Source organism: Mesocricetus auratus, unplaced genomic scaffold, assembly GCF_017639785.1.
Source record: "Mesocricetus auratus isolate SY011 unplaced genomic scaffold, BCM_Maur_2.0 Super-Scaffold_100025, whole genome shotgun sequence".
NCBI classification, from domain to species: Eukaryota; Metazoa; Chordata; class Mammalia; order Rodentia; family Cricetidae; genus Mesocricetus; species Mesocricetus auratus.
In genome coordinates, this window is record NW_024429206.1 from 8,688,164 (window position 1) to 8,697,335 (window position 9,172).

The following is a 9,172-nucleotide window of genomic DNA, read 5'->3' on the forward strand; positions in this document are numbered from 1 at the left end:
CATCCATCAAATAGGAAAGCAAACTAGCCTGCTAATGAGATGAATGCACATGTCTCATTTACACAGAGAATTAATTTGTGGGCTGGTAGGAAGGCTCAGTGAGTAGCTACCAAGTCTGAGTTTGTTCTCCAGGACCCACGGGGCGAAGGAGAGCTCTGACTCCTTCAAGTTGTTCTCTGGCCTTCACGCACATGCTGTAACATGCATGCAGAAGCACATGTGAGCACACAGACAAAAGTAATCAAGATATTTTAATTTGGGATGAGTGTTTTAAACTGTAGGGCATAGGGCACCTTCAGTGTTGTTCAGGGTTGATTGATATTTTGATTTTATATTGTCATTGCTAGAGTGCTCGCAATTACAGGCATTTGCCACCGTGCCTGGCTTGCTTCTGTAATTTCTTCTGAAGTTTTAACATTCTCCCGACAGACTTGATTTTTGTGGCCATTGTGTGGTTGGATCAAGTTTCTTTCCTCCCTTTGGCCTCTCCCACCTTGCCTGGGTTTGACCCAGCTCCCTAGGTCCTGGAGGCCTTTGTTCACTCTCAAGACAGTATCAGGCTGTTCTCCTGTATCTTCTTCCTGTGAAGCAGGGTCCTAATATGTAGCCTTGGCCAGTCTCTCCTCTGTAGACTAGACTAGGCTTCAGTTTGGGATCCTCCTGCCTTAGGCCTGTGTCACTGCACCCAGATGTCACATTTCTCTGTGTGTGACCAGTGTCTAAATTCTCTGTCCTGGTAGGGTAGTGGTGACACACACCTCTGACCCTAGCACCCAGAAGGCAAAGGTAGGTGGATCTCTGTGATTTCGAGGTCAGCTTCATCTAGAGTGAGTTCCAGGACAGCCAGAACTACACAGAGAAACCCTGTTCCCCAAAACAAACAGAAATCTCTGTCCTGGCCCGTCCATTAGCCTGTTTACTGTGGCACTAACTCCTATTCTCACTCACTGTGGCCTTGGAAACCATCCCAAAGTCTGGTTCCCACAAAGCCCCCTAATTTTACAATGTTCTTTCATGCTACATGCTTCATTTGACTCCCTAAACCCTCTCTGCCTGAGGTTGATCTCGGAGTGGTCACATGGACATGAAACCAAGATGAAGCAAGAAGTGGATTTGGGCTGAAGAAGGGAGGTTTTGCATGACCAAGTGAAACGGATCGTAGTGTGATCTCTTTACAGAGCCTCTGAACATCGGGGGCATGGTGGGGATGGTGGTGAGCCTCCTCCTGCTGGGACTGGCCATTGTTGTGGGGCTCATGCTGTATTATAGCCCTGTGTTCTGCTGGAAAGGTAAGCGCCCCTGCTTCTCATTCAGGCTTGGGGCAGGGTGGTGGTGGTGGGGGAGCTATGGGTGGGACTGGAGAGATGGCTCAGTAGTTAAGAGCACACTGCCTGCTCTTCCAGAGGACCAGGGTTTGATTCCCAGCACCCATGCTGCAGTTCACAACTGTCCGAGACTTCAGTATCAGGGGATCCGGTGCCCTCTTTTGGTCTCCTTGGACACTGGGCATGCATGTGGTGCACAAACACACATGCAGGCAAAACACTCATGCCCATAAAAAGTTAAAATGCTATGTGTAGAGGAAAACTCTATGCCCAGCTTCCACCTATGAATGCTTCATTGGAACAATGTGTGCAATAATGAGGCCCCTAAGTACCATCCCTAAGCATTTTGAATGAATGTTCTTAGTTGTTCATCTTTTGTCCATGTTAGTTTTTTAAAGTCTTTAATTACGGATTTACTGTTTCTCTCTCTCTCTCTCTCTGTCTCTCTGTCTCTCTGTCTCTCTCTCTGTCTCTCTCTCTGTCTCTCTCTCTCTGTGTGTGTATGTGTGTGTTGTATGCACAGGAATGTGTGGGTGTGAGTGCCCATGCAGAGGCCAGAGCAGGACCTTGGGTGGCTTCCCCTATCATTCTGCCTTCCTGGCTTGAGACAGAGGTTCCTTGTACTGGCTCACTCCTTTGGCTAGGCTGGCTGGCCAGCAAACTCCTAGGCTCTACCTGTGTCTCCCCAGCAGTGTTGGGGGTCTAGGTACATAAGACCACGCCTGTCTGCTTAGGCTTCTGCATTTGATCTTAGGTCCTCATGCTCTTGGGTCATCTTCTCAGTCATCGCTGGTTTGATCAAAAACTCTAACAAGACTGAAGTGATGTGCCTGATGCTGACTTTTGTTTTCTTTCTCTTTCAGCAGGGAACACTTTCAGGTGAGTGGTCTTGGGACTCACTTTCAAAAGAACAATGATAGTTACTCTGGCTGGACATTGGTGGCGCATGCCTTTAATAGGAGCACTCAGGAGGCAGAGGCAGGCAGGTCATAGTGAATTCGAGGTCATCCTGGTTTACAGAGCTAGTTCCAGGACAGCTAGGGCTGTTACACAGAGAAACCCTGTCTCAAAAAACACACACACACACACACACACACACACACACACACACAAAAACAAAAAAAACCCCAAAATAATATTATAATAATAATAGTTACTCTGATGGGACCAACCGTGTCCCTGACCCTGGACTAGGAGTCTCCCGAGGCATTGTGGGAAACCCTCCATCTTGATGACTCCTTTGGTGGGTGTGTGCTTGTGTCTGTTTTACTGATGAGAAGGTGGAGAGACCCAATGGAGGGATTAGGATCTACTGGTGACCCCAGAAGCAAATGGTGGGTCTGTCTCCTGGCCCAGGTCTCATGGATTCCAGAGTCCTGTGCTTCTTTCCAGTGGGAACCTATGGACTGGGCATGGAGAGCCAGGTCACTCAGGCGTTTGCTTTATTTCATTTTCTAAAAAGAGCAAAAGGAAGATGGAATCTTAGGCCCATGGAATGTGTTGGAAGACAAGTCTAAACATGTGCGCAAGTACCCACCCTCACATGAAAATTCAGTGAAGGAAAGTAAACAGATGGAATTTGTATATTTCATTTCCCAAGGTGGTGCTGGGCAGTAGAAAGAATTCTTCTTTGTGGATTGTAGGAAGTATTTCCTTTTTTTCCTCATTCCTCACAAAGGAGTCTTATTGTTCTAGAACTGTCTTTCATGGGAAACCATTCCCTTTGCCACTCTACTGTTGAGGGCCATTGTCCAGGCAAATTTGTCATTCCCAGTCTTTTTTTTTTTTTTTTTTTTTGGTTTTTTACGAGACAGGGTTTCTTTGTATTGTTTTGGAGGCTGTCAGTCCAGCCTGGCCTCAAACTCACAGAGATCCGCCTGCCTCTGCCTCCCGAGTGCTGGGATTAAAGGCATGTGCCACCACCGCCCGGCTGTCATTCCCAGTCTTATTCATGGGGGACACCAGTGTGGCATTGTAGGAAGTGGCTTTGGAACCATGGCCCTGGGCCCCAGGGCTGTTCCCAAATTCTGTGTGTGGAGTACTCCTGATCCTTTGCGGCTTCATCCACTCCATCGGTCTCAGAGGGGTGTGTGTGTGGGGGGGGGTGAATTGTGGACACCGTGCTCCTGGGCGTGTGGTCAGTGGGTGAAATGCATCACTCTATAGGAAGTATGTAGCTAGGCAAGGCAGGCTATGGCAGTGGTGAGCCCAGATGCAGGTGGAGAGGAGAAGACCTTACCCAAGGATTAGGAGAGATCTCCAGGAGTGAGACAGAAATAAGAGCATTTTAGGAAAGAAGCTTTGTTTTTATTTTTATACCCCCCACTTCCTTTGGAGACAGGTTCATAGGTATCTTGGGCTGGCTTCTTTCAAATTCACTGTGGTAACCAAAGATGACTTTGAACTTTGGATCCTCCTGTGTCCGCCTCCCAAGTGATGGAATTTCGGGCATGCTCCACCATGCATACATCCTAGGCAAGTACTCCAGCCACTGAGCTACACCCCTGGCACAGAATGTAGTACTGATATGTACTTGGTGTTGAGAAATACAGTGATAGATGCCTGAGACAACACAGTAGGGACAGCATGTAAACAAACACCCTACAAAAGACATGGCGACCATCTTTAGCCATCTGTAGCTACATCTTTTCCTTACTATCATGACTAAGCCATGCTGACTGAGGAATAGTCTTAAAGGGATTACAAGGAGTCTGGTGGTGTCTGTTCATTGGGGCTCAAGTTGAAATAGATGACATCTTGATTATTTTTTTCTCTCCTTTGAAAATTAGGGGACAGGACATGGGTGACATCATGGTTTTGGTGGATTCTGAAGGGGAAGACGAGGAGGAGGAGGAGGAGGACAAGGAAGATGTTGACGAGGTAGAGCAGGAGACATACGAGAGAGAGGAGTTGCCCATAGAGATACGTAAGCATGGACACATTCACAGAGTCACTGCGCTGGTCAATGGGAACTTAGACCGCATGGGGAATGGATTCCAGGAGCTGCATGGTAAGCTTGCCTGCCTTCGAGACAGTCAGATTCGTGTGATCAGCTCCCCGGGAGGTGTCTCAGGAGTAGAGGCAATTTCCTAAAGCCTAAGGAAGTTAGCTAGCTCAAGTTTAGCCTAGAACCTGAAACTCCATGCTAGGTTAAGTGATCCATCCTAAAAAACAAAATACGAAACACTTCAGTGTCAATCAGTGCACCAATGTATTTGAACTTTGTTTCATGCCTGAGATTATTTAAAATATTATATAAAATGGTGCTGGCATTGTATACAAAGGTGGCTAAACTGGTAAAGGTTCTTGCTGCCAAGCCTCGGTGACCTGAGTTCAGACTCTGGTGGAAAGAGTGGATTTACTCCCCAAAGTTGCCCTCTCACCTCCATCCACCCCTACTAAATAAATAAACAATAATATCAATATTTTCGCAATGACTTATTTTAAGGAAACTATGAGATAAACTTAGAGTTCAGGTTTAGACTTGGGTCCCACCCCATAGCTCTTCATTTTGTACATAGAAATTACCCACAGTCTAAAGTCCACACTGCTTCTGGTCCCAAGCATTTCAGGCAAGATAATCAACTTGTGTTAGCTACCAGCGCAGAGAAGAAATCACCCGACACAGTATGTGGGGAGGACCCAGTACAGGGACTGTTGAACAGGAAAGAAAGCACTGTATTGTCTGTGAGCTTGCTAAGAGGCAGCAGGCTAAGTGCATGAAAACGTGTGTGTTGGGGGTGATTAATACGGAAGTAATATTTATCCAGTGCTGAGAGAGTCCAAGGAGAACTGTGTGTAGCCAGGCGTTGGTGGCTCACACCTTTAATGCCAGCACTCAGGAGGCAGAGGCAGGCGGATCTCTATGAGTTCAAGGCAGCCTGGTCTACAGATGGAGTTCCAGGACAGCCAGGGCTACATAATGAGACCCTGTCTGAAAAACAAACCAACAAAAATCTTGAGACCTTGAAAGAAGGCAAGAGCTGGGAGGGGTGCTTCGCTCAGGGTCAGGTCTGTGGAAGAGGTGGCTCTGAGGTAGGTGTAGGGGGGCAGTTGAGTTTGAATGAAGTAGAGAGGAGAGAGCATTTCTGCTCGAGTCAGGAGTATGATGGGTGATAAGCATCAGGCATATCTAGATTCTGAATTCAGAGAACAGATGACTTCTGAGTGTGGTGGTGCAAACCAGCACTTGGGAAGTGGAGGCAGGAGGATCAAAAGTTGAGTTATCCTTGGCCACATAGTGAGTTTGGGGCCAGCCTGGGCTACATGAGACCCTGTCTCAAACAAAACAGAACAAAGGAAATTGTTATACACCCTGGACTACCTCCTCCATGAAATCCAATTCTGTGACTCAGAAATCACCAAGGTGACAGGAAACAGGCGGTGAAAACCTTCCCTGCTGTTGAAATCATTCGGTTCCATCTCTTTTACCCCTGAACAGATGACAGTGATGAACAGCAAAGTGACATTGTTGAAGAGGAAGACAAGCCAGTTGGATGAAGATAGTCCACTGTCAACGGGTTTTGCAAGTTCATTCCGTTTTGACTGCCCTGCCCGGGAACTTGCATTAGTGACAGCTGGGGTTCCTGGCACAGACAGTCGTCTCCCCTCACATCTTCATTTGGTGTGAGTTGCCTCGGCCGCGTGAAGTGCACTGGGAAGGAGCAGTGGGTACAGGGCAAAGCTACGGTGGTGTACGAGGTGCCACTTTGTGTGACACCTGGCTCTGTCCATGTTGATTTACTGTGACACTGATTGTTTTTTTTGGGGGGGCACTCACTTGATATCTGTGCACTGTGCCGCTATTCTGTAGTCATGGTTTGCAGCAAGCTTGCTAAACAGGAAGGGGCATGGAGGTGGGGCTTTTCATCACTGTTGAGGTAAGGAACCAGGCCCCTTCCAGGGAGAGGGGAGGCAGTTTGGTTGGACCTGAGAAGTCAGACATTGAGACTTCTTTCTTGTTGCTTTGCCTCTGTTTCCCCATCTAGAATAAGCATGAAACAGCACCACTTTCCAAGTTCCTGAGCAAAGGAGGAGGTAGTTTAGGGTGTAAAGGTGTCTAGGGCGGTGCTCAATAGAGCTGCTGTAGGGGCCCTCTTTGTAGACCGAGTCTACTCTGCCCACCCCAGCCATTCTCTTTTACCCTAGAAAAGGATTACCTTTCCTTATAGCGTCATGGTTTACAGACCTGTGTGTGGTTATAATAGCCTTCTAAATGATGGACCTGAGGCCAACTTCTGGCTCCTCTTTCCTCGTGTCTCCTGTGCTGTGCAAGGAGGCAAGGGAAACATTTCTAGCAGATTCCCTGGATGAACTGGACAGACAGTCCACTTGGCCTCATTTTCTGTGTCTTAGAAATAGGAATATGTGTTTCCTTCCTACTTACTGGATGTGCTCATCAAGAACAGTAAGCTTCAAAAGAGAAAGGTGGGTGATGAGTTTAAGTTGGAACAGCTAAGTGCTGGGGATTTTTCTTTTAAATTTCATCTAATTATTCTGAAGTCAGGGATCTTCTAAAGGTGCAATAGGTGTGTGCTAGCCATGAAAATCTGACTTGGAATTTGCACTCTCGACTTGTGCTCAGACAGGACAAGGTGCAGGGCTCTAAGGGATGACTGTTCTCTTTGAATGCAGGCACTGAACTGAAGAAACCACTGCCAATATGGCTCCTTGTGAGCTCCAGGAAGTTCAGGTGGCTGTGAATTTGAGCCCTTGGGAACAGCAGTGAAGTAGTTCTCTGACTTAGTGGTACCTCATACACTGGACCACTCCAGTCTCTGTCATTTCACAGTGGGATACTCAGGCTGCCATCAGTCCTGGGAGCTGGCCTCTCCTTTGAGGCTTGATGACAGAGTTCCTGAGTTATCTGTGACTCAGAGGCAACTCTAACTGGGGAGAAGCTAGGTGGAGAGGAAGTCATAGCTGGGAACATGGTGAATGTTTGGAGATCACTCGGTGCTTCCCACAGCTTCCTCTTCTGCACACACCTGGCAATAGGAAATGTTTGAAATATTTGAGGGTTTTTCCACCAGCAGATGGGAGCTCCAAGGGCTTGGTGCCAAATGCTGTTCTGAAACCCTGACCAGTTATCACTGTCACTTTTATCAGCCTGAATGCACATTTATAAAATAGCACATCAGTTGAGAGCCCAGGCACTAAAGGGCTTCATGTTGGATTTGTGAAAAATTGGAGCCCTCATCCCCTTTGTTCCCTTAACTCAGTTCATACCCAGATCTCACGGCATATGGACGATGGTTACAGACTTTGTATGGGAAGTCCAATTTGTGCATTGATCTTTAAAAAAAGGCTTATCTGCATGTATCAGTTAACTCTTGAAATCCCCTTGTGAGGACCAGGGGGGAAAAACACTCCAGGGTTGTTTTCATCACATTGATTTCCCTCAAGCCCAGCAGACACGGGAGAGGGGTTCTGCAACCCTGTAGACACGGGAGAGGGGCTCTGCAAGCCCAGCAGACACGGGAAAGCGGCTCTGCAACCCTGTAGAAGCACACACGTGTCATCCTCAAGGGTACAACTTTGTACATTTAGTGCCAATTCAGTTTCTCAACACAGGGCTGGCGGCCAGCTGCTGCTAAGAGACTGACTGCAGGTAGCTCTGTGTGATCGACCTTACCATTTGAGAGGAGAAATTAGTTATGAAGTTGTGAATTTTTTAAAGATTTTGGAATAAAAGTTATTTTTTAAGCATATACCTCAGTGATCTTGATTTCTTTATTTCTTTTTGGTTTTTTGAGACAGGGTATCTTTGTGTAGCTTTTGGAGCCTGTCCTGGATCTCGATCTGTAGACCAGGCTGGCCTTGGATTCATATAGATTCACCTGCTTCTGCCTCCCAAGTGATGGGTTTAAAGGCTTGGGACGCCACCACCTGGCAGTGATCTTGATTTATACCTGATGAGTAAATGTAAAGAATTGGGGGGTGGAGAGTTATGCCTGTAATTCCTGCACTCAGGAAGCTGAGGCAGGACTGCTATGAGCTTGAGTCCAGCCTAGGGTACAGAATGAGACCTTGTCACTAAAAATCAAACAGGGCTAGCAAGATATGACTCAACCCATAAAGCATGACAGACCTGTGTTCAATCTTGGACCCACAGGTAGGAGAGAACCTATTCCCCAAAGTTGTTCTCTTACGTCCCCGTGCACCCCCATGGGATCTCACATCCAGCCGTGCACACACAGAGTAAATGAATGTTTAAAAAAAAAGGAAACCCAAGTAACAAAAGACGATTGGGGAAGAGCTGGAGAAAGTTAGTTTAGTTTTGTCATTCTTACCACTTTACCTTCCATGACTTGTGCAAGTGAATGCTAAATATAAGGAAGGGTGTGGCTCACTGATAGCTTACCTGCGGGAGGTCCTGGGCTCAGTCTCTAGCACCTCAAAACAGAAACGGTTACAACAACGTAACATTAAAACACGAGAACCTGAAGACACCAGGGAATGGACATTTGAGAGAGAAAGAATAGAGAGGGAGCAGGAGAGATGGCTTAGTAGCTGAGAGCAGCTGCTGCTCTGCGAGAGGATCTGGGTTCAATTCCCAGCACCCACATGACAGCTCACAACATCTGCTGATCAGTTCCAGGGAATCCAATGTCCTCTTCTGGCCTCCTTGGACTCCAGGCATGCATGTGTACAAACACATGCAGGTAAACACCAAACACAGAATAAAAACTAACACCAACTACAGACAGTACCTTTGGCCTCCACACGGATGTATCCTCCTGCCCATGAACACTGAAACGGAAATGACAGAGGTGGGGGAAACAAGGCAGGTTAGAAAGAAGTGGGAAGAGAGATGGAAAAATGAGATGAGTCTAGGCCGGGCGGTG

The 9,172-nt window shown here is 47.2% G+C and overlaps 1 protein-coding gene across 3 annotated transcripts in view; it reads left to right on the top strand.

Annotated features, from left to right (window-relative positions):
• The window catches only part of Vsig10 (V-set and immunoglobulin domain containing 10), a 28,954-nt gene extending 20,919 nt beyond the window's left edge, over window positions 1-8,035 (top strand). For 2 of the 3 annotated variants that reach the window (XM_040731255.1, XM_040731253.1), the window contains 4 exons: window positions 1,179-1,289; window positions 2,189-2,204; window positions 4,115-4,335; window positions 5,767-8,035. In XM_040731255.1, the coding sequence (XP_040587189.1) occupies window positions 1,179-1,289; window positions 2,189-2,204; window positions 4,115-4,335; window positions 5,767-5,825 (407 nt within the window). In that variant the 3' untranslated portion in view covers window positions 5,826-8,035. The remainder of the gene's footprint in view (window positions 1-1,178; window positions 1,290-2,188; window positions 2,205-4,114; window positions 4,336-5,766) is intronic. The other variant, XM_040731254.1, reaches the window with a different exon arrangement.
• Window positions 8,036-9,172: the final 1,137 nt, after the last annotated feature.